The sequence below is a fragment of the Gallus gallus genome, chromosome 1, assembly GCF_016699485.2.
Source record: "Gallus gallus isolate bGalGal1 chromosome 1, bGalGal1.mat.broiler.GRCg7b, whole genome shotgun sequence".
Lineage (NCBI taxonomy): Eukaryota > Metazoa > Chordata > Aves > Galliformes > Phasianidae > Gallus > Gallus gallus.
The window spans coordinates 48,935,647-48,962,416 of NC_052532.1; the positions used below are offsets into that span (position 1 = coordinate 48,935,647).

At 42.5% G+C, this 26,770-nt stretch overlaps 2 protein-coding genes across 13 annotated transcripts in view; one reads left to right on the top strand and one right to left on the bottom strand.

The window, feature by feature from the left end:
* The window catches only part of ATF7IP (activating transcription factor 7 interacting protein), a 109,747-nt gene extending 103,260 nt beyond the window's left edge, over positions 1-6,487 (top strand). For all 12 annotated transcript variants that reach the window (NM_001397085.1, XM_040696356.2, XM_025148445.3 and 9 more), the window contains one exon: positions 1,080-6,487. In NM_001397085.1, the coding sequence (NP_001384014.1) occupies positions 1,080-1,496 (417 nt within the window). In that variant the 3' untranslated portion in view covers positions 1,497-6,487. The remainder of the gene's footprint in view (positions 1-1,079) is intronic.
* Positions 6,488-7,838: 1,351 nt separating this feature from the next.
* The window catches only part of PLBD1 (phospholipase B domain containing 1), a 37,765-nt gene continuing 18,833 nt past the window's right edge, over positions 7,839-26,770 (bottom strand). The window contains exons 5-11 of the mRNA XM_416206.8: positions 22,390-22,554; positions 19,782-19,926; positions 12,986-13,186; positions 12,737-12,877; positions 11,538-11,723; positions 10,553-10,659; positions 7,839-9,182 (exon numbers count right to left, since the gene is read on the bottom strand). Of these exons, the coding sequence (XP_416206.6) occupies positions 9,015-9,182; positions 10,553-10,659; positions 11,538-11,723; positions 12,737-12,877; positions 12,986-13,186; positions 19,782-19,926; positions 22,390-22,554 (1,113 nt within the window). The 3' untranslated portion in view covers positions 7,839-9,014. The remainder of the gene's footprint in view (positions 9,183-10,552; positions 10,660-11,537; positions 11,724-12,736; positions 12,878-12,985; positions 13,187-19,781; positions 19,927-22,389; positions 22,555-26,770) is intronic.

Here is a 26,770-nt window from a genome sequence, read left to right on the forward strand (position 1 = left end):
CAGTACAGACAACATCCTTAATTGCCAGGTCCTGAATTTTTGAGGTCTGGGGTCTTTGGGTTTTTGTTTTGTTTTGTTTTAATTACTGCTTGGCTTGATTCTTTCTGCCTCACCTCAAACCCTTTTTAGTAAGACAAAATTTACTTTTGACTAACTTTATATCATTTTGTTGTTGAGACTGAAGTACGTTTCCTGCATACTCCATTGTTACATAGTCACCTCATTTCCAGTCTCCTGATTTGGTAAATGTTAGCAAAGTGGCCAAAAATTCTTTGAATCTAGTCATCATTCGACTTTCACGTATCTCCCACTGATAGATAGTGAGAAGAAAGCAAGCCAATATCACACACACAGAACTTAAAGAACAAAAGCTAGCTCATTCCACCATGAAAAGGTCCCTGGCATTACAGTAACAAAATGTCATGCCCATTGTAACCACATTCCTAAATTGAAATTAACTAACATAAATAACAGACCTTGAAAAGTTTCTGTGATTGAAATGTTTCAATGTAAAGTCACATTTTTGCCCTTATTTCAAAACTTTCTGGAAACTGAGGCTGAGGTTTTGTGTTCAATTTAAGGTGATAAATATGCATGTTGTTCCACTACCAGTTCATCCTCTTATGACTGAAAAAGCTGCCTGTTGAAAAGATGAGGTTGAGTTGCCAGATCAGTCCACCGTCTGGGATGTTCTGGGTAATGTGGGAGAAGCAGCTCAGATACAGATTAGCTCAAACTCATTGTGAACCTGCCCACTCAGTCTTGGTAAATGGCCAGGTGCTCACAGTCCATCATCTCAAGGGTAGGAAGCAAACAGGATATAGAGAAGTAACTGTGGCGACAACCTTCTATACAGGTAGTGATTTATATGTGAATAATAACTTCTGACATCCTTGGTTCCACCCTTTCTCACCCTCTGCTTCTGTTTATGCCTGGTGCTTTCTGTACACAGGACTTTGAGTTGTGATGGTTGAGTGAGTGCAGGCTGACTTCTTTCCATTTGCTTTGGGAATGATGAATTAAAACCTCTTTCCACCGCTGTAGACTTATCTTTCCCTGATTGCTCTTATATTGCATAGGAGCCACCACGCCCTGTACATCCTGCCCCGCTCCCAGAGGCACCACAGCCACCACGCCTGCCCCCTGAAGCTGCCAACACTTCTCTGCCTCAAAAACCACAGCTGAAGCTGGCACGAGTACAGAGCCAGAATGGTATTGTGCTGTCATGGAGTGTCATAGAAGTGGACCGGAGTTGTGCCAGTGTGGACAGTTACCATCTCTACGCATACCACGAGGACCCGAGTGCTACTATGCCTTCCCAGTGGAAGAAGATAGGGGAGGTGAAGGCCCTTCCACTACCTATGGCATGCACTCTTACTCAGTTTGTGTCTGGCAGCAAATACTACTTCGCAGTCCGAGCAAAGGACATCTATGGCCGTTTTGGACCCTTCTGTGACCCCCAGTCTACAGATGTGATCTCCTCCCAGAGCAGTTAAACTGGAGTTCTTTGGAGCCTTTAAACCCATCCTACTTCCAAAGGTTACCCTGGTTTTGAGGGGGTTGATTTCATGCATGAAACTCACTTTTAGATCCACTCTGCAGGATTAATTTAGACGGCTGTGCGATACACTACATACGTTGAGAACCAAAAGAAAAATAAAGTCTCAATTCCAGCAAGAGAACCTGTTTTTCTGGATAGGTCAAGTCATGGGCCATTCAAAAATTTCATTTTCGTTCTGGTGACAGTTGTTCCTAGACATCTACCTACTCTTTATTCAAGGGCACATTAGATGCCTGGGATTCTGCTTCAGAGCGGGAGCAAAAATAGCAGTTTTTTTCTGAAGCTGAACTACATATGTAGTGCCTATCAAGGCACTAACATGAAGGCAAGAACAGATTTGCCTCTTGTACCTAGCTCTCTGTGAGCAGGCTGTGGTATGAAAGGTGATTCAAGGTCTTACTTGTGTGCTGGAAGATTGAGTGCTCTGTTCTTAAATTACCAACAGTAATCAGCTGTCTGAGGAGAGGGAAGGGAACTTTAATCTGGCCAGGGAACCAGTGTCTGTGAATTCGGAGATGGTGTAGTGGGGGAAAAAAATAAATCACCCCACTACCTCCTACCTCTCCTAAATAAGAGCTCTCCTCTACTGTCACCATCTACGTCCATTCACACTTGGAGCATTCCTAGGACAGATCTGAAACTGGACTGTAGAAATCACATTCACACCTCTCTAGCTCAGATAATTTTTCTGCCTCTCACCTTATACATCCAGCCCTGTTTTTTAGATTTATTTTGTGCCTTAAACAGTAATTTCAGAAATAAATGTAGCCAGATACCTTGTGGTGTTCATTTGCTTGGAGTTACTTCTCCTTTTACCCCCCTAGACTTTCATTACTGCTTCTCGTTTTCCTGGCCCATAGTGATTGTTTCTTTCTATAAAGACCAGAAAGTGTAACATCTACTGATGCTGGACTCATTTTTATCTGTACTTGCAATCAGCCCTTCCCTCACTGCAGTTAATGAGTCATCATTTCTGTCCTGTGAAGAATATTAGAGTGTACAGACAGTATTTTCCACCAGAGTCTTTTCCTCCTGTTCTTTTGGGAGAGCTCTATGCTGCATTTCAGCCAAAGAAACCTATGTGATGTAGCACCATGAAAGCTTCTACTTGTTTGCACTCAGTTTAGGTGTTCAGTTGGTAAGAAAACGTACAAAGTTGGCTTCTTAGTTCTCTATTCCAGTCACCTGCCTGCCTCTGCAGAAAGCTAACATCCCCAGAGTAGTTTAGACACTGGCCCAAAATTTGTGAGCAACTGCAAATGTTCCTAGAAGCTTTCATGATGCTTCTGAGCTGAGAAATCAAAACAGTGCATCTGCCCCACTATCCTGTTGACATGTTCTTGAACTTTTTTTATGCATAACCAAATTGTAATACCTGGACGAGAAAGGATATGTAAGATTTTTATTTTGGCATTTTTAAGAACAAGGACAGCGTCTTGTTCCTGTCCAGCAGAACCAAATACTGGATTTAGAAGGGAAAATGTTTGGGCTTTTTTTAGATTTACTTCACCATCTGACAAAGCTGTAGACGTTACATATTTCTTAATTCCAATGCTGGCTGTCTTGAAAAATTTAAATACTAAGTAAGGTTGAAAAAGTCATAAAATATGGCTAGTGAAATGATCTATGTGATAATCAGTTCTTAAGTTGTGTTCCCTTCAAGAACATTATGTGAAAGAAACTCAGTTGTAGACTTTTGTCCATACTACTTTACTGCACTCCTTCATACAGCTGGGATTGTTGCTTCCATCAGGTGAGTAACAAATACTGTCAGTATGGGAGTTGTATTGATTTGGGTAAGCAAAAATTCTGTCTCAGTCTATGTATCATGAGAGAAGGTTTGCACTGAATCTCACATATGAAAAGTGTTTTAACTTTTCTTTTGAATAACAGTTCTCCCCATATTACTGGTGCCAATGATCAATAATGCCTTGATTTTTTTCTATATGGAATTAAATGTTTTGTCTGCCTATTTCAAGGACTAATTAATAATTCATTTACACTACTTATGAAAAGTTGAGTCCTTACAAAGGAAGTTCTGTAGTAGAGGTTTCGAGCAGTTTCTTCCAGTTGATGGCTGTTAAAGCATCAGTTTACTTTAATGTCTTTGAGGTGGTACCAAAGGGCTGTTGGCCGTATCAGTACAATGAGGTTTTATAGTTTGAAAGTTAAAATAAATATTAGAATCCAACCTGGAATTTATGCTGCTTATTGAATTTTGATTCCAACCTCAGCTATACATGAGCTTTTCTATAGTTTGTGCTTGCTTTTAGATCACAGTTGTTACTAGCTTTGTCTTGCTTGGGATAGGCGGGTGGTGAGAGTCTTGTGTCACAATTTTTTTTCCTTTCTCCAATGGAGGTAATAGTTGGGATGGCCTGGTATTGTGTGGAGGTTTTGTGGACTGCATCTTTAGAGAGAAGACTCATCTTTATTTACTAAAGAAAGACATTCTCAGCAGAATTGAAGCTGGCTTCTTGCTTAATAGTTGTTTCTGTTATGTATGGCAGAGCGCAGCTCATTTTTGTGAATAGATAAAGCAAGTTAGCTACTGTTTGCTAAGTGAGGCCATCACAGTTGTAGAGTGAAAGCAGATATCTCTTTCATTGCAGCAGAGATGTTAAGATCCAATTTCAGGATCTTAAGCAAGTGCTGGTGGCTAAGTACATGATAAAGCATAGCTGGATTTTTCAGATACTTTGCTCGGTTTGGAGACATTGCAGGTAGCAGTTCTTAACACTGATGTGCAGAGAACTGTGCCACTTCTGCAAAACTGTTTCACTGTGGAACAGATACCTGCAGTGAGTACTTACCCCTTATGTTAATGAACGGGAGTATTGCTTAACTCAGATGGCACTTTTCCCAGTGTTTTGGAGTGGCTGTTTTTTATTTATCATTTAACCTCCCAGAAACAATAAAAATATTGGGAAACTGAATTTCCACCAGTAACACATTCAGAAATAACTGGTTTCATTTAATAGAATTTATTTGAAAGTATTACCAAAATATCTGGGAACATTCAGTACAGGTCTGATAATACTGTGTTTTAGAATGGAGCCATCATAAAAGTGTTGGTTACCAGAGGTTTCTAGTATTTCATTTTTAAATATGCTACAAGTCTCTACACAGCTTTCAAGTGGTAGACTAGAACAGTTCAGTTGGAAGGGATCTACAGAGATCATGAAGTCCAAATGGCTGACTGCTTCAGGGCCACAACCAAGAGTTGAAGCATGTTGTTAAGCATATTATCCAAATGCCTCCCTGTACCTAATGCAAGTTTTTCCATCCTTATTTTCAGTACCCTAGTATAAATTGTTCCTGGCTAATGAGTTGTGTTGGTACCATTGGGTACGTGACACGTTAGCTGCACCACCTCGGATCTAGTTCTCCATGTTTTGGCAAACACTGCACTGATTCTACACTTTTTATTTTCATCATTTTTCTGGTTTGGTTTAGGTTTGATTTGTGCCTACAGGCAAGAAGTAACTTGAGTTAGTTCTGTTTCTGATTGGAAGGAAGCCCTCCTGTGGAGTGCTGGTGGCAAAATGCCATTCCTTTTCTCTTAGTTACAGCTTCACTGGCCTCCTTTACCTCCGTACAAGTCTAAAAAAAGCTCTATTGGATTCAAATAGCTAAACCTTAGGAAGGGTGTAGACTGTAGGTACAGCATGTGTACTGCAGCTAAAGCAACAACTCGAGAATATGTAAGGGTGCAGAGGCAGGTTCCTCTCAGCCTGTGTTTACTTCTGTGCTCCAACTCAGCTTTCCTGAGAGTAGCAGTTGGTCTCAGCTCTGCTCCTTTCAGTTGTGCTTGCTACCCTTTAACACATTAGATCACTGAGCACTAGCAGTGACACACTCACACACCCAACGTTTTTAGCACAAGGCTGGAAATGCCCATGGTGTCTTCCCTGTAAAATAAGGGGTCTTATCCTGCTTCCTTTGAAAATAATGGCAAAACCCCCTCGTGCCTTCAGTGGGAGCTTGATTGGGCCCAATAGTAGGATCTGAGCACTGTTTTGTACTATAACAAAATATCTATACACTTCTTCCTTTATGCTGTTTGTCTTAAGCATCCACTAAATCAGAATCTGTATTATATGTAGGGACCAGGTCAGATGTATTCTTGCTCCCCAAACAGCCATTCCCCAGTTCTAGACTATTGTATACACTGTACAAAATCAAGCTGTGATTCTGCCTTCTTATAAACTTCAGTATTTTCATTTGCTCAAAAATATCTATCCAGATTTTTTAAAATAGAAGCTTGATATATTAAATATATATTTTTTTAATTTGTTGGTTGGGGGAGGGGTGGGCATTGTATGAAAACACTGGAGAGGGGAGTTCAAATGACAGTGACTGTGCCAGCCCTGCCACCAGATCTGTGTTCCCTTCTGAATACCTTCTGAGGGGCTAAGAAATCGCTAAGAAAAAGCAAATGAATTGATTTTTTCTTTTCCTCCCTTCTGCCCACCTGTTAGAATGCATCTTTATGTCTCATTGTCATTGCGCAGGCTGAGCATTCCTTTTTGTTTTGTTTTGTTCTATTATATATTATATGCACACACACACATATATTTATATATATTTGAAGTGCTGTCTTAATTTAATGGGGTATATCTGTAAATAAGACAACTGGGTAGTAACTGTTTGGGGAGTCCTGTTCAGCTGTTTTAAGTTCTTGGCTATCGAGTTAAACATGCAAAATCCTTTGCCAGTAGCTCCATCCGACTTCTTGTTTTGCTTTGCAGCTGGACTTGTAAATACAAAAGGACTGCTTTTATGTCCAATTTAAACTGGGCAGTTGCAAGTTCTCCCCATTTTTGTATGTACTGTAGATTAGTGTGTGTGTATGTGTTAACTGTAGTGGGGTTTTGTCTGACAAGCCTGAAATTTATACTTTGAAATAAACTACTGGGTTTTTAATGTTTTGAGTCATCTGTGCTTAGTTCTAGACATCTCAGGTGACAAAGCACCACATGTGTGCTCATCCTCTCCAGACATGCTGCCTTGTGGAGCATGGGGCAGCACCAGCTTTTCAGTTCTGCAGTCGTGGTGCCACCTTGGTCAAGTAATGTCAAGCAGCAGTGGTTTGGCTCCATGTTATTCCTAGAAAGCCAAGTGCATGATGCTGCTCCTCCAGGCTTCTCACCAGAGCAGAAATGTCCTGGACAGACATTCCTGAGAGTTGGACATACGTACCCTGACTGAGTGCCGAGCCCACACTTCAAGGGCAGTATCATTAATCTATGTTGGTAATAGTTCCCTGGCACTTAGTAAAATTTGCTTCAAGTCACTGACTGAAAGATTGTGCGTGGACTCGTGTTAAGTGATGGCTGAATACAATCACACTTGGAAGTTCAGAGAGTTCCCTCAAACTGCCTGTTTAGAATACTGGTCTACTTTGTGCCTGTAGTTTAGACCATTGCTTTCATTAAGAAATGTTAGCTTAAGCACTTTGCTCAAGCAGTGTCACAACTGCAGCTTGTGCACGTGCTGTGCTGGGGACAGGAGCTGTGTCCCAGTCACTGCAGCCGCATTCAGCCTGAGCCAGGCTGCTCATGGAGAACGGACATGGTGCAGTACAGCAAGCATGCGGTGATCTTGAACCCAGCACAGCCATTAACAGCAAGAGTCACAGTCACATGGGTTAGCCTTACGCTCACAAGGTCCCATTTATGTAAATATTTACTCAGAGAAAAGGGCTCTTCAAAGCAGAACTCAGTTTTCCCACCAGCCAAGGTGACGCACAAAGCCGTTCCTGCCACACAGTAGGAGGCTCATGGTGTGAGAAGGGCACATCTCCCCTTCCTTGGGAGCTTACAAAGGGGCATCTCACAGCTGCTGACTGCAGCCACATCCAGCACAGGGAAGCATCCATGTGTGAGCTAGCAAAGAACAGTCCGACACAGGAAGCTATGGCCAATTCACTGGTCCCTATGGACCGACAATGAAATAATGCACTTCTGTTTGTGCTTTTTGTTTTTAAACATAAAAATGGGAAAAGTTGGCAGTAAATACAACCTATCCTGTTGCTTAGGATATTCCAGTATTCCTCTGGCTGCTCTCTGCTCCCATCTCAGCAAGCTGCTGCTTCCCAGCAGGTCCCTCCAGTACCTGGCTACCTCCCCTCCTGCAGGTGGGGTCTGTCTTCCATGAGGTTCAGAGCCAGTCCAGTTCCACCTGTGCCAGCTGCTTGGCAGCAGTCTTTGCCCACTTACAGGAGTTAGAAATGCATCTCAAGGCAGCAATCAGGAGCAAACATCTGAAGGCTGCACAGTGTTCATATTTGGTGTTTATTCTGAAAGCATGGAGCCCGCTACCCTTTAAGACTGGAGCCTGCCCTTGTCACAGCAAGGGCTCACAACACTGACCAACCAGGCAGAGGCTGCAACCCTTGATCAAGGGCCAGTAGGAACTACATCCACACATTCCAAGCAAAGACAAGGTAAGCAGCATGTGGGGGCACAGCATTCTCCCAAAACTGTCAGTAGGGTTATTTTCTCCCCCCCCACCTCCGGGGAAAGGCACCTGTGCAGCACTATCTCTTGGTTCATACATGGCATCAAGGGAATATCACATTTATTCTCCATCCAACAGCAGGACAGCTGAATGTACAGCAATTATATGTGTGCCCTTGCAGCCACCTAGTCCTGATGCAGTGCAAATGCTCTTTGTGGCTTCTCAGACATATTTCCTCCTGCTCCAGCAAACAAATTACTTCATTCTCTGCACTGATTTTGAGCCTCAGCAAAATCTGCTGTCTTAATTTCTGGTCTCCCTTGCCCCTTGGCAGAAATCAAGCACAATGTGACAGCCAGATATTTAGGGCAGTGTCAGTCAAGCTGCAGTAACCTACTTCCTTTCCCAACCCTTGCCAAAACCTCACACTTCTGCCTATATGATTAAGGGTGGTAATGTGCTCTGTTTAGATTGGACTGTCAAAGCCAAGAGGAAAGAGCTGTTTATTTGTTGTATATGTAATTAAGAAGGCTCAGTTACCTGCTATGGAGAACATGGCTGTGACTCTTTGACAGAAACATTCCCCGCTGATAAGCAACTTGCAGCACGTTGCCAGCACTGCTCAGACTAAGGGCAGCCATGAAGCCAGCAAGAGGTAAAGCCACGTGGCTCAGCCCAGTCCTGGAGGCAGCTCCTATGTATAGATACAAATCACTTCTGTGACTGCACAGCAGTTCACTCGTGCTCTGGGAGCAGCTGAGATGATGCTCAGATCGACAAAGGGTAGCACAGCACCTGCTGTTTCCCATCCATCCCAGCTGAAGGGCCACCCAGACAGCCCAGAGGAGCAGAGCACATGCTGTGCTGCACAGAGCAGGAGAGGGGCAGGCAAGGCGTGGGGATGTGTACATCCAGCTGGATTTATTACACACAGGAATGAAAGTTTCCATGAAAAAAAGTAAAATCCCATTTTGGAATATTGATGCTGATTTTACAGGATTGGCCTCATGGTGACAAATTTGAAGTTGTATGATTCAGGCAGGCCCTGATGGCGTGTGTTGTTGAACCGCCTCCAGGTGAAGACCGGGAGACCGCCCTGCACTGGGGGACCATTGATGGCTGTGGCGGTGAATGCTGAGGCCAGGCGGAAATCTGACACCTGCAATAAAGGACAGAATGGTTGGCTGGTGTTCGACATGCACCCATCCCATAGCAGAAACAGCTCAGAGAGATTTGGTAACACTTCAGCAACGAAATAGAGCAAGGGGAAATGTATGCTGGTCAGGCAGAATTCCTCCCCTGCACAAAGGTATCTTCAGCCACAAAGGCAGTGCTGAAGGGGCAGCAGCAAAGCACACACAGCCCTTGCACTATCCAGGGTGAAAGCAGCACATCCACCTTCACAGCAGTCCTCCCTGTGCCTGGGTGTCCCCAAAAGGCCACAAGGGCCACCTAAGATGATCTAGCATAAGCTCTGCTGTGTGTTAAGCACTTGGTCCACCCCTTGGAAACTGTCAGACAAGGGCAGCACAGTTACTGCAACTGCCTGGATTCCCCCACCCTGTTCCTTCTTTACCTCCCAGTACAGCACAGTCCATTCCCCTTGCCAAACTGCTGTCAAAGGCACCTGCTCCCTTGTCAGACACCTCTATACAGCAGTTCTCTGGTTTCACTCTGTAACAACCAGCTCCAGGAGCTCCTGCTGGCCACCACAGCAAGCAGGCAGGCCAGCCTGGCCTTGAGCAAGCTGAGAGGAGACACAGCACTAGCAATGCCCAAAGGGGCTCTGCAGGACCCATTCCAGCCTCCAAACTCAACCCAGAGGAGGTGGCTGGTCCCCGCAGGATCTACCAGCATGCCAGGGCTGGACAGCTGTACACACAGGTGTTGTCCCTCACAGTGAAAACATCACACAGGCTGCCCAGAAGAACTGCAGCTTTCTCCAACACAGTGGGTCTGAGGATTTCTCCACGTTTCCTTCCCTAAAAAGATAGGTGACCTTTGGCAAACTTTGCTCAAAGCAGTTTTATGGAGAAGTGGAGACCTGGAGCAGGGTGATTGATTGGAGAGCAAGGCTTTTGTAAAGGTAAAATTAAAAGGAGGATAAAGACACATTCTTGTGGGCTCTGGGGACACAACCAAGCAGCCTCCATGACCAGGAGGTCCAGACTGTGCAGCAGTCATCTTCTCCATCTTCGTCCAAGCGATGTAAGGACTCATTTCAACCTTCACTCAGGCTCCTCCTGCTGCAAAGCTTCAGGGCTTAACCCCTAAACAACACAGGTTCCCATGGACAACATTCTTTTGCGTATTTCCCTGTGCATCCTCTGCAACACCACTGTACCAGGACTGGTGTCAGGGGCAGGAGATGGGTCTCTGCACAGGAGCTGCCCAGTACTGGGACAGAATGAAGAGATGAAGCAGGCCTGGCCATGCCCACCCAGTGCAGGGAAATGCACCGCAGGTGTGAGAAGAGCACAAAGAGACTTCAGTAAACATTCAGCAGAGACAGAAATTGGGGTTATTTACCTTGGAGTCATAGCAGCCTGCAGGCACTGGGAAGGAAGGATTCAGGTCTTCTCGGCAGCAAATGGTGTTGCAGGGATTGCGTTCAGCATAAGGATCGTGCTGGTAGTCTGGGGAGAAATGGGGCAGGCAGGGAAGAAAAGCAAACAAATGAGTCCTTTTACCCAAAGCCCTCTACTTCTCAAGTCCCCAAACCACTAAAAGTTCTATAAGTATGCAGCCTATCACACTGCTTTCATGCTCCTCTCGAGGTATCAGATAGAAACCAGCGCTTGAGTAAGGCAAGTTCCAAATCCAAGCCCATTTAGGTATTTCTGCATCCCAGGAGTACTACTACCCACCTCTAGCCACAAACACCACTAATTCCACAGGACAAAAGCTTGCAGGAACTTTATGACTCCTCAAAAAAGCAGAACAGAAAGGGGTGGGAGGCAAGGAACGAAGAGTGCAGCAGTGAGAGCCTTCACGTTCCTGTTCTGAAAAAAGTAAGCAGAAGGAGCAAAGCCTTCAAATACCCACTAAAGTAGCTGCAAGCTAAGAGGGAAGAAGGACAAGCCTCAACACCTGTGAGCATGCTGCTACTCATAGCCCAATCAGTAGCAATACCACACCCTGGGAGAGGCCTCCCAGTGCCCAAGCACAGTAATCAGTGTACTCCCTGTAATTGGGAATCAAAATACAGCATCTAAAGCTATTTGTACTGAGAGACAGGCTTAGGCAGAAGTTAATTATGCTGGTTTTAATCCAGTAATGAGAAAAACAGGGAATCCAGTAATAGGGAAAAATAGAGTAGAGCATTACCTACTGAAGACCATCCTTCCTGGACTGTGGGAGCTGAAAGGGTGGGCAGAAGCCAAACTGACTTCATGTTTCATTTTGCACTTAGAGCAGTGTAACTAATCTGTAAGTAACACTTTTCACTATAATAAAAGTAAATTAACTCTGCTTTTTTAAGATCAGCTCCAAAACACAAGAATATATTTCTTACTGTTATATCTCATGATGTACTTCATGCTTTCTAAGTTGGTCACCTTGCCCTGGTCTCGACGGAAGATTTTTGCTCGTGGAGCAAGCTCATACGAGAAATCCAGCCCATACTTCTCAACATATGATGCATAACCACTGAGATTGTAAATCTTCTGATGGAAAGGAATATTGTATGAAGGCCAGTAACCTGCAAGAGAGACAAATAAACTGTTAAGACACTTGGAAAAGCTGAGCAATCTTGCTTGTTTAAAAAAAAAAAAAAAAAACTAGCACATTTTCCATGCTGTGTTGCCTTAACAGCATTTCGAGGAACAACATGTCAAACTGGTTTGAAAGGAATAAAATAAAGCAACAGTCAACTGGAATGACTGGGCTTGACTCCCTGCATAACTCTCACAGGCAATCCGCCCCCAGACTTCCACCCTGAGGACTCATCCTGCAGAGCAGCTGAGATCAGACTTGCAGGAGCCTGAGGTGAAGGCACAGATCCGCTGCGGCCCTCCTGCAGAGGTTACACTCCTCCACGACTGTGCAGGAAAAGGTCATTTCCTGCCACCAAGCTTTGCTGTGTGAGACTTGAGTGAATGTGCTCCATTTTCTCCCCTCTTCCCAACTCACTGAGATGCAATAACGCACCGTGCAATGAAGGCAGATGGCAATTAAAAAGAATAAATAAAAACTCCTAAACAAATGCACATTCATAACAGAGCATGGGTCCCAAAACAGCAGTTAGAAAGAGAGACATGGGGAGAAACAAACAAAACTTGGAGATGAACAGCTAAATAAGAACCATGGAGCAAGCAGGGGTGAGCAGGAGACAGGCCTGCAAAGAACACATGGATGCACTACTGAGCAGTGGTTACTGGAAAGCTGTGGCTACACACAGAGGGTAAGGAGATGTGGGGACAGATGCATACTTGCCACTTGAGGGTTAAGAAGCAGTTGACCTAAGCAGAGCAAAAAGCTCTTCTGTGTCCCAGGCTCTGCAAGACTGCAGAATCCTTGCAGGCAGCGCAGTATTTAGCCTAAGACGGGCTTAACCAAGGGCTGACAGTGTGGCAACAGAGGGACGTTCACACAAGGCCTTCTAACTTGAACCTCAGTACTAGTGTTCAATAAGCCCTTCCCATGCACAAAGCACACTCAGCTAGCACAAAGACATGGCTTTCCTAAGCAAGCAAACACTACAGGAGCTATTACCTTTCCGGAGAACATTTGTTTGATCAGAATATTCCACAAGGGTTGGGATCTGCTCAACAATGTACAGTGCACCGTCATCAAGGCTCTTCCGTAGCTTGACCTTCTTCAGGTCCAGCACCATGTACTGATTGTTGTAGGTCCCTAGGTATGAGAACAAAGAGTCACATGCCCTGTTTGGGAAAGAAAAGGGGCGTGATGGGGGGAAGGAACACATTCTTTCTCTTAAGGTTCACATGAAAGTGTACTTACCAGAGTTGCATTTTGAGAAGGTTTCTGCCCAAGCTTTGCCACTGTCTGCCATCATGTTAGCAATGCGGACCCTCTGCCAAGCAAACAGGGATTCAGGCACCACTTGCTTAATGAGGGTTTGGTTGAACACACTGTTGGTGGTCTGCAACATTATCAAGCCACTGCCTAGTATGTAGAAGTCATCCAGGGACACTAAAAAGCCTTAAATAACAATTACACAAAAATTGTTATCTCTGAATCCTTGTTGTATTCACAGAACAAAACAATCCAAGACAAAAGGATATGAAGGAGAGTGCATGTACGTGCATTACGAGGGTGGACGGCAATAGGACTAGGGGGAATGGTCTTAAACTCAGACAGGGGAGGTTTAGGTTAGATATTAGAAGGAAGCTTTTCACACAGAGGGTGGTGACACACAGGAACAGGTTGTCCAAGGAGGTTGTGGATGCCCCATCCCTGGATGCACTCAAGGCCAGTCTGGATGTGGCTCTGGGCAGCCTGGTCTAGTGGTTGGCAATCCTGCACATTGCAGGGAGGTTGAAACTAGATGATCATTGTGGTCCTTTTCAACCCAGGCCATTCTACAATTCAATTATTCTATATGCAACTTTTAAATAAAGCCATAAAAATATTAAAGATGAGATGGCAATTTCTGTGAGCACCATACGCCCACTGTCAGCACAGTTTCTCCCTTGTCATGCTTTCAACATCCACAACCTGCTTTGTTTGGAGCGTTTGCTTCAGGTTTGTATCTTGTGCTTTCCCACTTGTTTCCCTTTCACATGTCAAGCAATGGCTATTTCTAGAAATTACATAGTGTAAAAGCGTTTGTTTCTAACAAAGAAGTTTCTTCAAAAAAAAAAAAAAAAAAAAAAACAACATAATACAACTCCACAAACAGATCTTCATCAACCAGTTTTCAGAGGTTTTGTTTGTTTTTAAATTAATCTCTTCTGGACTAAACGAGCTAAGCAGAAAAGACTTTTTTCTTAATCTTTTCCAATTTAACTATTCTAAAAAGTGTCTCAAAGAAATGGGGGCAACTCGCATTACAAGTCACCTCCTCCATGTGAGAGAAAGTTCTACCTACTCTCCTCTGTCGCCATTCAACAGCCGTGCCAAACTCAGTGCCGCCATGACTTTCTGAGCAGGATCCCTTCCCAGGCTACATGCCAATAGAAGCATTAGGCCCAACTGCAGATCCTGTGCCAGGTGGTGGTATGCAGAATTGCAAATGTCAGCTGTGAAGCCATGGGTAGCATGGCAGATATTCACAAAGCAGAAATAATTTGAGATTCTCCAGAGGATACAGAGCTGGCAGTCACCAGGCTGGGGAAATGCATGAGCTACTGATGGAAAAGTCATCCAGAACCTGGTCTCTTGCTAGTCAGCTTTTAATGACTTCACTCTTTTTCAAAGAGTACAAAACGCTAAAATTGTCTTTGCGTAATAGCCTAATACTTATGCTCCACTCCAACATCTACAGAAGGCCTCATTAATACACTTTGCAAACAAAGCAAGGCCAGCAACCTAAGAGAGCCAGAAAGACAACTCAGTCATGCCTCTTGTCCTTGGCTCTCACCAAAAGGCAGACCTCCTTCCAGCAATGTTTAAGGGCTTCACTTCAGCAAGATTTTTTTTTTTAAGTCCCAAGATCTCAAATCAGAACAGGTCCAGGAAAATATACTTTATAGTCACCTGTTCTCTAAAGGTACATTGGTATACAACAGGCAGAGCACCCTGGCAGACTGTGGGTCCTAGTACTTTATTCTCAGAAACAGCAGTGATAAATAAAACATACAAATAGCAAAACTATCTCAAGTAAATAAGGACAAGAAAGGAAACACTCTAAATCTGTCTCTGTCGGTCTATTTTAAACCAAGACACCCCAGAGATAAGTTGTTGCATCATAAGTCACGTGCTTGTCCAAAGAGAGCAGAAATGGAACTGGTAAACAACTGATTCCAACAGAGCACCAGTGCTCATGTGGGTACCAGTGCTAAGTGACCCACTTCAAAATAAACTGAATAGCTTTTTCGTCTTTTTCAAATCAACTTAAACTGAGATAAAACTGAAAAACACAACTCATAGTAAGCGTTAACACAGAAAAAGAAGCTGAATGAACTGAAGTGTGAACTCTCTAATGTAGATGTCTCCCAAACATTAAGCAACAGTACATCCCACATGACCTACCTACCGTAGGTCCCATGTGACCTACTGGGGTAGGGCCCTTCGAACCCCTACAGTTCTGTGATTCTGTAAATTGCAAAGCTAAGCTGAGCTGAAAACAAGCGGGTTTTTTTTTCTAGGCCTTACTATTTACCAAGTTTCATCCTGCATTGCTTTTATAATACAGTGTGCCATCCATGATACATCATTACTAGCTCAATTATCTAGAGACAACATATGCCATTATGACTTAAGGTACAGGCACACCTGAGGCAATGGGAAGTTAAACACATATGATAGATTTACCAAGGACAAAGACAGCCACAAAAATAAACCCAGGTGAAGTCTACAGATATCAGGACATATTTGATACCCTCTTGTGTCCTTCTCATTTTTTTTTCACTATGTACAAGAATCTGCTGCAATTGAAATTGTCTTCCAGGTAAACTGTACAAAGAGATAACAGTGACATATTTTCTCTGTAAACCCATCTCTCATTTTTATCAGCTACTCTCAATCTTAATTTTTTTTCCTCTCTCTTCCTCTTTCAATCAACCTGACTCTTCCTAGACAGGAACAAATAAAAGCACTTCTGATCGTATTTTCAGAGCCTTAGTCATTTAGATGCAGTTTCTGGGATACTGAAGTTTCTAGAGTCTGGAGCTTCATTCACAATACTATTAATTAGCGAAGCAAAACAAAATACTTTTTGAAATCTGAGCCATAGTGTTCCCTGGGGAGCACACTGAATAGCATGGAGGGGTGCCGCATTCCTAACAGCTATTGTTCCAAAAGAGGTAGCAGCTGCTTTGTCAACCAGTCGGCATCCCCCTTTTCTGGTATTTTAAAAGGTCGCGGTGCTCATTGGTGTACAGAAAAGTGAAGTATTATAGTCTGAAAGTCAGAGACAGGATATCTAGACATCACCTCCCAGGGATGAGAGTAGCTCCTGGCCACAATGCCCACTGCTCTGGGCTACAGGCACATTTAACAGTGGGAAGGGAGCTGCCTTCTCTGTCTGAACTTTCTTAACCCCACCAGCAGCTGCTTTTCATGCCAAGACTGCACAGCCAGCTTGCCACACCAAAGATGAGATAACAGAGCCATAAACTGGATCAGATACTTCTCCCTGCTCACTCCCAGGTTTTAGGTACATGTTGAAGGGAGCTGGGAAGCAAGAAATCGTTTGGCAAAATTCATGAGCAGAGGAGAATTTGCCAGTCTGCTAAATACAGGGCCTACTGCCCTTTCCATGTGTTGTTCCTCCACAAAGCAAGGACATCTTTCCTCTTCATCCTGCCTCAACAGCACAAAGCCATGCATCAGAACAACCTTGTGCCATCTCCTGCCTGTCTAAACCAAGCAAGATCCTGACAGCAGACCAAAGGAGCAAAGCTGCTATAAAGTTCTTCTTAATTGTTTTGCTTGAGCAGCTAAAAACAACAAGACTGCAGCTCATCTAGAAAATGGGGGTCACTATACAACCCATTATGCTTGGGTCCAAACGGTAGGTTCCCTTTTCTGAATGGGGCTCAAGACTAACAACAAGCGGATGGGAATTTTGGAAACCAATCTTCTCTTGCTGTCCAAGGAAACCAACAACTTTCAACAGCTAACAGGGCTCGTTTCTTCAAATGGCTCAGTGGGGCAGTACAGAACAGTGACTGCACAGTTGGGGCATTTTGTTTGGTCTTAACTCTGCTGTTTTACTAGACTTGTCCTGCAAAAACTAGCACCCATCTACTCCATGCCATCGCATTTCTTATCCCTCCAAATGAGCATAGTTTCACTCAACAGCTGTGAACAACCGTAACATGCCCTATATCCCTCTGCTGTGCAGAAACTCACTAGCCACATTGAGTACTTACACTCAAAGTCTCAACAAGACACTGAAGTCAGAGCTGAGTCATTCCTCCCTTCCAGAGGTTCACAGAGTTGTTCTGCATGTAGCTCTCTACAGATGCTTTCAACAGAAAAGAAAGTTAAAACTATGAGCAAGGGTTCAAGTCAGGTTTAGGATGAGCATGGAAATGAGCTGCAGGTGGATGAATCCTTCTCCAAAAGCAGGGATTACTACTCCCATTCCCACGTGATAGTTCCCCCCCAGTGCTACTATTGCTCTGAAAGGGAGAGAGCAGCAAGGAGACAAACTGAAGCAGCGTGGTTGGATCATGCTGGCAAGAATTGCTGGGGCAGAAGGGACGGACTCTGCAGTTCAAGGCTGTCCTCCTAACTACTGAGTCTCAGCGAAAGCAAGGAAGCACGAGGCCTTACAGCTGTAGCATAATGCATAAGTTGTTCTACATCATGGTTAGTCAGTAGGCTTAGGTCCTCAAAACAGAGTAATAACAAATAGATTTTTACAGTGTAATTTCATAATCTTGCCTGTCTTTTGAAAATCAGTAAATAAACTGAAGAATTTTACTCCGTAATTCCAGGGGAAATCAGGGAGTTGGCACATTCCTTCTCAGAATACAAGCATCTCCTTGAAGTGTTTCTGACACAGCTTTTGGACAGTTTTACTTCATAACCAGGCTACCAGATGACAGCAGTCTATGAATTACTCAGTTGTCATTGGAGGCCCATAAAGAAACCTGCCTCTTAACACTTTGTCTCCCTTAGAAGTCAATACTTCTGTGTTCAAGAGGATCGTGTAGGGTATCATTCAGCTGAGCTTACTGAGAACCAGTAAGAATGTCCCAGATAGTACATGTCAGGACAGAGAAGAGGAGCAAGAACTTGCATGCCAGGAGAAGTTACAATGGCCAAGGTGAGCCATGGCCAGGGCCTGTGGATTCCATGGTCAGATGCCCTGAAAATCTACAGCTTCATCTGATTATAACACAGAGCAGAGGAACCTGTCAGTCCCCTCCTTCCTGCATGATGTCCTGAGGTCACTACCAGGCCAGTGGCTTCACAGCTTGCTCACCTTCTGTAGCTCCTTCTGGAGCTACAACCACAGCTAACATGATTTGCTGCAGTCAGTGGATGGTGTTCACATAGCTTGCGGTGCTACCTTGTAATTAGGCAGCTAGTGAGTGCACTTGTCATACCACAGCTCTCTCAAACTCCACTGCAGTCATGCGAACTGTGTTTTGCAACAGCTCTCAGTAAATTCTGTTGGTAGAAGTAAACTTCACCATATCACTGAGTCAGAGTCCAGCTGGAACAGGCAAGCTCTAAAATAAGCCTTCTCTTACAAGTCCCTGCAGACTCCAGGCTGAGGAAGTACACTGGGATTCTGTACACTAGCAAACAGACTCGGATCATTTTAGCACAGCAGCAGCTGATTTTCAGGTACCTTCCATACAGCATGGTTTATTTGTCATGTCAAAATGTAAGTATTTCAGTCTGTATTAAGAATCCACAAAAAGAACGACCCAAAGACATCAGCATATACACCCACTAACAAAATAGTAATATTAAGCAATAATAAAAGTCACTCTGCATGGCTGATCCTGATCCCAAGCTTGAATCTGTAGCACAATACAGTATGCAACAGCTAGAAAACACAGTTACACTCTCTAGAAGAACAGCACTATGCACAGCAGTATTTCTTCTGAGAGGTACGAGATCCAGAATGACCTTTGATACATTCAGGTGACAAACAGAGCTCAGGCAGAAGCCTTTACTTCCTACCAGGCTGTACGTGCTCCGCAAAATTCCTTCTGACAAGCACTGGAATTCCTCAGAGACTCCATGCTCCTGAAAGTCTGTTTGTTTTACATGCATTTGCCAAATGTTCTAACTCCTTCCTTAAAGTGAAAATCACAGAACAAGTTTGTATTCCTGTGGATCATTGAGGAAGGTCAGAACCCCAGAGAGAAAAAAAAAACAAAACAAAACAAAAAAAAAAAAAAAAAAAAACCCACAATGCAGTTTTGCTCTCACCATGAAATGAATGCAACCATTTTTCCAAACAGTCTTGGGAGGCTGTGCCATGAAGTACCCCTTGCCTTCACAGGAAGGCAAGCACAGCAGTTAATCAAAGCACAATCTCAAACCATCAGCCAATACAATTTCGTCAGAATCAGATCACCTCCTGCAGCACACTCTTAGCTTTAAAAAGTTGAAGATTGAGTGCTTGGCAACTTTTGGTTTTGAAATTCCACCTTTAAAAATGTATGCAGTGCTCACACATGCAAAGAGTCCTAAATTTGCTCAGGCTTTTTTTTCCATGTTTTTCAGTACTACACTAAGCTGCTTAGAGTACATGTTATACCACTGAAATATTCAGGGCTGGCAATTCTTTCAGGAAACTTGAGAATACGATTTCCTGCCTTATCTTCCAAAGAGGGCTTGGAAGTGTTCTTGCTGGATATATTTGTAACACATGAAATAAGCATAAAAATACTCCCTTTGCCACAGTTAATAAAGAAGTTGCAAGAGGAAAACAAACACGTGAATTGACAAGGTTAGGAGTTCAACAGTTGAGATGACTGCACTACACAAAGCAGGATCTAAAGTAGCATGTCTGTGCTGCAAGTAGTAGAATATTTAATTAGTACTACTCTGAGTGCTGAATGTGATTAACCAACAGCAAAAAAACAAGATGTTCCAAACAGAAAATTGGATAAGACATTTTGTCCTCTCAGTGGCTCGTGAGATGTCTTTTTTTTGACATTACCTGGGTAACTGCTGAATGAGACACGGTTGGTGCTAGTGTATGGATCAGCTATATTGAAGTTCCAATGCTTATATATTCTCAATGTGGCTGCATATGTAAACCAGCTGGAATGGGCAAAATATATGTTCTCATATCCAGGTAAAACCTGGAAAACAAACAGAATGATGAACCATTTCAGGTCCTATTATACTTTGCGTGTTTTTGTTTGAAAGAAACTGGGAGAACAACTTGTTTTAAGTAGCTTAACTAACTGCATTGTTCAAGAGCGAGCAGATTCTTGTCCCTTTTAACTGTGCGCTAAACAATGAATTTTTGACACCTTTGGAAATAATTCTTCTTCATGTGCTTTTTTCACATAATTAGTTGCAATTGTTCAAAATTAAACAATTCAGGTCTTTTTAGGACACCTGTGTCACAAGACGTTTTCTTTCCCCAGATTACTCTTGAATTCTTGCATTCAAACCAGCTCTCCGCAAACATATCAAATATTAACTTAGAACATGCTCTTTCTCTGTAAATACCTCTGGGAAACTTTGAAGTACAGAATGAAATGCAAGTACATTTATTTTGAAAAGGTAAATGCATATTGATAGTACATCTTAAACAGTTTCCCTGGTTCTAAGATTTACTGCTAGTTCAAACCTCTTGCTATAGGCAAGTTGAATAAATGCTCCACAATTTAAGATGTATGTTTTTGCTCTGGGTTACAGATCTCCATACATTGCCCAGGTTATTGATAATTTTAGCTGAATAAATTGATTGCAGCCACGATGTATCAGACGTTTCTATTCAAAGCATTTTTATCCGTCATTACTCTCACTGGAAAGCTATTTGAGAACATCACTGCTAACACTAAGTAAACTTCTACGAGGGCTGTTGTGAAAGCAATGCCTCCTATTTTATCATGGCGGCTCACAGCTTCAGGGGTGGATGGTGGTGGTATGGCGGTACAGGCTGAACCTTCCCCCGCTATTCTGTTACACATTGTTGCAGTGCGACAGATGGCAGAAGAGGGGCAGTCTGACAAAATGGTGTCTGACACAGAAGTGCATGTGAAGCAAAGGTGTGTCACTGAATTCCTCCATATGGAAAAAAGGCACCCACTGACATTCATCGCTGATTGCTGAACGGTTATAGAGACCAAACAGTGGATGTAAGCACAGCAAGGCAGTGGGTGATGCATTTCAGCACTGGCAACAGTGAAGAGAAAGACAAGACACATTCCAGAAGGCCACACACAGATCTCACACCACAAAATGAGGAGTGTCTTGATCAGCTAATCTGCACAAATCAGCAGATTTTGACCAGGGTGCTGTGTACGGAGCTGAATATTGACTTCAGTGTGCTGGAAACAATGGTGGCCATGTTGGAATACCAGAAAGTTTGCACCAGGTGCATTCCATAAATGCTCAGACAGGAACAGAAAAAACACTCAATGCAAGTTTGTCAGGAACTATTAAACCAGTATGAGGCTGATGGTGACAGTTTCCTGGATCACATCATTACTGGTGATGAGACATGGTGTCACAACTGTGAGCCAGAATCAAAACAGTCCACGGAGTGGTGACATGTGAATTCCCCATCAAACAACAAGTTCCAAGACACAGCCCTCAGCAGGTAAAGTGATGTGCGTAGTCTTTTGGGATAGGAAAGAGGTGATCCTTCTGGATTTCCTGGAACTTGAACAAACCATCAACTCTGAATGCTACACTGCAATGCTGACTAAGCTGAAGGCTCAAACTTACGGAGTCAGGCTAGAGAAGAAGACAACCTTACTCTTGCAACACAATATCGCCAGGCCCCATACCGGTTTTAAGACCATGGAGCATATAACCAGTTATGGCTGGACTGTTCTACCAGACCCACCACATAATCCAGATTTTGTGCCTTCTGACTTCCATCTGTTTGTGCCAAGGAAATATTGACTGTATGGGTAACACTTTCCTAGCAATGATGCTGTCATAACAGCTGTGAAACAGTGAGTCACCTCTGCTGGTGCAGATTTTTACAAGCATAGCATGCAGGCTCTTGTTCATTGCTGGTAAAAATGCATAGCTAATGGTGGTGACTATGTTGAAAAATAGTGTTTCATAGCTGAGAATGTGCTCTATCATACAGTGTTATTGTGCTCTTCTTATCTGTTGTAGTTTCCATAGAAATAAATAGGAGGCATTACTTTCAGAGCAACCTATAGAATTTCAAAACTCTATTTACCGATCTGCACTGTCTTCCTCCCTGCTTAATATCCCCAAGGTATTTGTAAGCATTCATGGTATCCACTTTTGGACTTTGCTTGGCTATATAAAACAAGTTACTCTTCCAGTTTCTTCCCATTGGTAGCTCCCATTCCCAGTAATCATACAAACTTTTTACTATCAGTCTCTGGAGTTTTGAGTTCGTTTGTTTTTGATGTTTCCCTCTCCCCAAACACCACTGAGCAAAACTGGACCCAAAATGCCATGCAGGTACATATAGTAACTTCATAGAAGCAATTTAATTTACAAGGGCGTCTATTCACAGGCAACGTAAACAGTAAAGACTACTGAAGCACAGACTCATAACACTGTGAATCAACATAATCACTAGAAATGAAATTCTCAGTGCTCACCTTGATGAGAGCAGAGCAGTGACCCATATCCCACTGGTATTTCCCATGGCCTCCAGCTTCAACATTGCACTGTCCGCTTCGTGCAGAATACTCAAATAATGCGGGAATGAGATCCAACAGGTCTCCAACTGCATTCAGAAACTGGACATCAAAGACGCTCAGTGGCTGAAGAAAGAAGAGACCATAACAAATGCTTTCAGGTATAAAAGTGTCAACACAATCTCACCTGTTAAGCATTTTTTTTCTTTCTCAAAGGAATCTCTTACACTTTCTACAAAATACCTTTCCACAAGGCCCACAAGCTAAAACTGTCTGGAATGAGGCACTTAAATTATCTTTAAGGGTGTAGCCCTTCCAGTGGAAATACCAATTCTAACATTTCCAAGAAAAAAAAAAAGAGAAAGAGAGAAAGTAGCAGTAATCTAGAAAACCTCTGTGTATCTTTGTGAACAGTTTATTAATTAGCCCGCTGTTACTCCAGCATAAGACTTCTTTTTTTTTTTTAATGTACTTATTAAAAGCCTTCAAAAACCTTTATATTGGCACACACTCGGGTGAGCTCTGGGATATAAAGGCTGCAATTAAAGACAACCTTGGGACTGAGAAGGAGACAACAAATGAGAGAAGTGAGATACATTAACAGTGCTAACAAAGCATGGAACTAGCTGAAAAGAGGAAGTCAGTCAAAAGGCACTCCACTAATAGGCTTTCCAAAAACCCTTATAGCTAGAAAAAGCTATGGTTAACTATACACACCTCACTGAGCAACATGTTCTTCAGAGTCCTCTTACATTGTCTACTCAAAAATAAAACCGTAAGTCTGACCTCAGCCTTCAAAGACCATTTTCTAACTTTTTCCTATTCTTTCTTGCACTATCTTTAGTTAAGGCAAGGCCTAAGGAAAAGAACAGAACACAAATCAGCGTTGGGCTATGACTACTAACTGTAGAATCATATAACAAGGAAGCATATTGCTTGCAATATAAATCACTAATACTAAACCATAAAGCTGAATTCCCTACAAACCCCAGTAAAGAAGAGAAAAGGGCAACAAAAACAACAAATCAAAAAAATAATGCCAAATTCAGAGAATACTTACATTTTATTCAGAAGGCTGAATTCTGTGTTATCCATGTACTGTTTTGGCAGAGCAAATAACCAACAGGAAAGCCAAAAATAATGTAAAACCTACTGTATATATCCTGGGGGAAGGAATTAAATCTTCCCACATGCTTACCAAGACAATAACAGAAATAAGCCATTCTCACCACAAAAATCATGCACTGCTAAAGGTCCTAAAAGCAGCTATGGTGTGTGAGAAAAAAATCCAAAGCAAAATTGAAGAGATGTTACATTTCTCTAGCACGTCATACTTTTGCTATAAGGTCATAAACAGGGAGCAACAGAGGTCATGACTGATAGAAATCAAGAGACGTACCTTTGGATATTAAGCAACTCAGTAGTATGAATCATTTACAGACAAGTCCCAACAACTGCTATTTCACTGAAATCCCCACAGACAGACTTGCCACAGTTCCAGCACATTTTCCCCTATCCAGCTGTACTTAAAGTGCTTCAAGTTAAACGTGCTGTGAGGAGAAGTTGATGTCCAATTTACAAACATTACTATTAGAGAAAAGTCAGGGAGGAAACTGAGGAGCTAACAGGATCACCGGGAGGCAGGAACAGGACTGCATGTAAGAATGCTCCACCAGCCTTCAGACTTTTGAATTGTTCTTTCCCTCCTCCTGCTACCCTCCTCTCCATATTCTCCCTTATAAAGCCTGCCTTCCTTACGCATCTACTGACACTTGCAACAATGTCACTTGTAATTGCTTGTATATTTTTTTAAAAAATTGATATTTATGTGTTATCTCATGGCCATTTCAAATGAGAAATTCATTAAATACTAGGAAGCACATTCAAACTAGAACAAAGGTACTACAGAAGGAAGTTATCAGCACTATGATCACAGAAGGGTGGCCAGGAAGGCAGGAGGAAAGATCTCTTTGAATGAAACAGCAAAGAATATGTAAATTCCTGGTGTTGCACTGAGTGAGATTGCCATCTCCCAAAGTCAGCCTAAACAGAGAAGTAAAAGAGGAACGAGGTCATTAAGTACCCATTCAAGTTCTGTTTTCATTTCCCTTCTGAAGTGCAAGCAAGTTTCATTCCAACTTATTTCCAAGAATTCATGCCCTAGCTTTGCTAGGAAAAAAACTGGTTTTGTGTTTTAGACTGATGCTAGCCAGGTGACATTAGAGAAGTCTGACATGCTCAGTGCAAGAGCTTCTCACAAAAACAATGCATTCAAATAGGAAACTCAAGCATCTGTGCTGCATGCCAGTTGTAGGAATTTTGGGAGCAGACTGATGCATCTCCCACCAGGCTGAAAGCCCAAGTTGGGGAATAACTACACCTGATTTTCCAAGACATATGGAGAAGTCTTCTCAGTAAGATACTAATCCAAGCCCACCAGCAAGAATTAGATAAGCATACATCGTAACAAGTGCATAATACAGGGCGTATTATAACCTCTTTTCATCACCTTCTCCCATCTCTCATAGCATTGTCAGGAAAACTCCTTGTATGCATCCTGAAGAAGAGTGAATGAATGTGCTATATTGACAAGCAGTGAGATGACATAGCCATGACAAGAGAAAAAGTTCTTTAGCTAAAATATATCAGACATACTCTAGAATACCATCCTGAAAAATGAAAAAAAATCAAATTGATTTTTCTTTTCTCAATGTTAACTTTACTAGCAGCTTTAAGGAGACAAACTTAGAAAAGGTAGCAGATAAGAGAACAAGCCTTATATGCTTGTCTACAAGGAACAATAAAATAGATTAGTTATTCGGTAACAGTTGCCTTTCAATGACCTCCCCATGCATGAGCATTCTCCATAATAAGTGAGCAAGTACAAATAGAGCTGTCCTGGAGTCACTGCAGTATTTAAAACTCTTACACCTCCTTATTCAAGAGTAATTTCCCTGTGTGGACAAGCCCAAGATTAATCACAGCGTTGGTAGAGCATTAGGCAGATGAAAAGGCTTAATGTTCTTTGAGTGCCCCTCCTTCAGAAATTGTCCTGACAAAAGGGTTGGGTTTGTTTACTGAGTAGAAAATGTTGTCAAACCAGATGGAATAATTTCACACTTTAACATGAAAATGTATTCAGATTTTGACATAATTCTTAATGATACCAGTGAACATCAAATTCAAGATACAGAAGTTTCCAACAAGCACTGCTCTCATCCAGGTCTGAATGAAGTGCCTACCTAAAATAGCTCTGCAGGATACCAGGCTTTATACAAGAGAAAACACAAAGATTAAACAGTCCACTACAAAACGTATGCTCTATACAGAAAGAAATAAAAACTATGTACCAGTGCTACTACTCAGCAGCTCGGTGCCCAAACCAATTTCCTCTCTGCGCTAAAGTTTGGCTATCTGGGACAGATATAATGGCGCTTCATTTGGATATCGTAGAAATATTGAATCTGGGGAGGAGGGACAGGGAATAGAACATTTTAGAGTGTCATTTATCTGTACTTATAAAATCCAGCTCTCGTTTATGCACAGCTGTCCAAGCTGTACTCAGAAGCTGCAGACTGATGTTAACATATTCGCTCAGGAGAACACAGGAAACTGCAGTACTGTCTGAAGTGACAGACACACACCGAATATTTATGCTTTGGAAAACAGAAGAAAGATATGGATACCAACATAGGTGATACTGCCTAAAGCCAAAATTGTGAAAGCGGCAGGAAGGACTGGAAATAATTCCCACCATCTGCTCGAGACATATCTGGGAAAATAAATAAATACATATATACACATCTATATATAAATACATACACACGTAGATGTATATGTGCCTATACGCACACACACACACTAGATATAGCTCAACCATACAGGGTCAGTTATTTCAGACTGAGCCACATGTTTGAATTACACTCATATGCACCGTTTTATACAGGTAATGCTGATGAGATGTGTCCTGTCCAAAAGAAGATCAGAATGATTTGGTTACTTCAGAGGTCAGTGCTTTTAATACCAGCTACACAGACAAAAAAAGATGAATGAAAACACACTGCAGACACAAACTAGCACTTTTCTTGCCCATATGAATCTAAAGCATTCCAAAGCAGCCAAAAAAAATTGATAAGATTTGCAGGGTTCTGCAGCTACGGTGTTGTAAAAAGGAATTATTTCCCTAGAAAGTCATGGCTTCTGAATATCTTCCCTGTAATTCAGACACACCAGGATGGATATTTTTGTTATTGTCAAGAATCTTTTCTTTTAGTTTGAACTGGTTCCTACTCAAGAAAGCCACAAAGCAAGGACCATGCAAAGAAGAGATGACATGCATTTT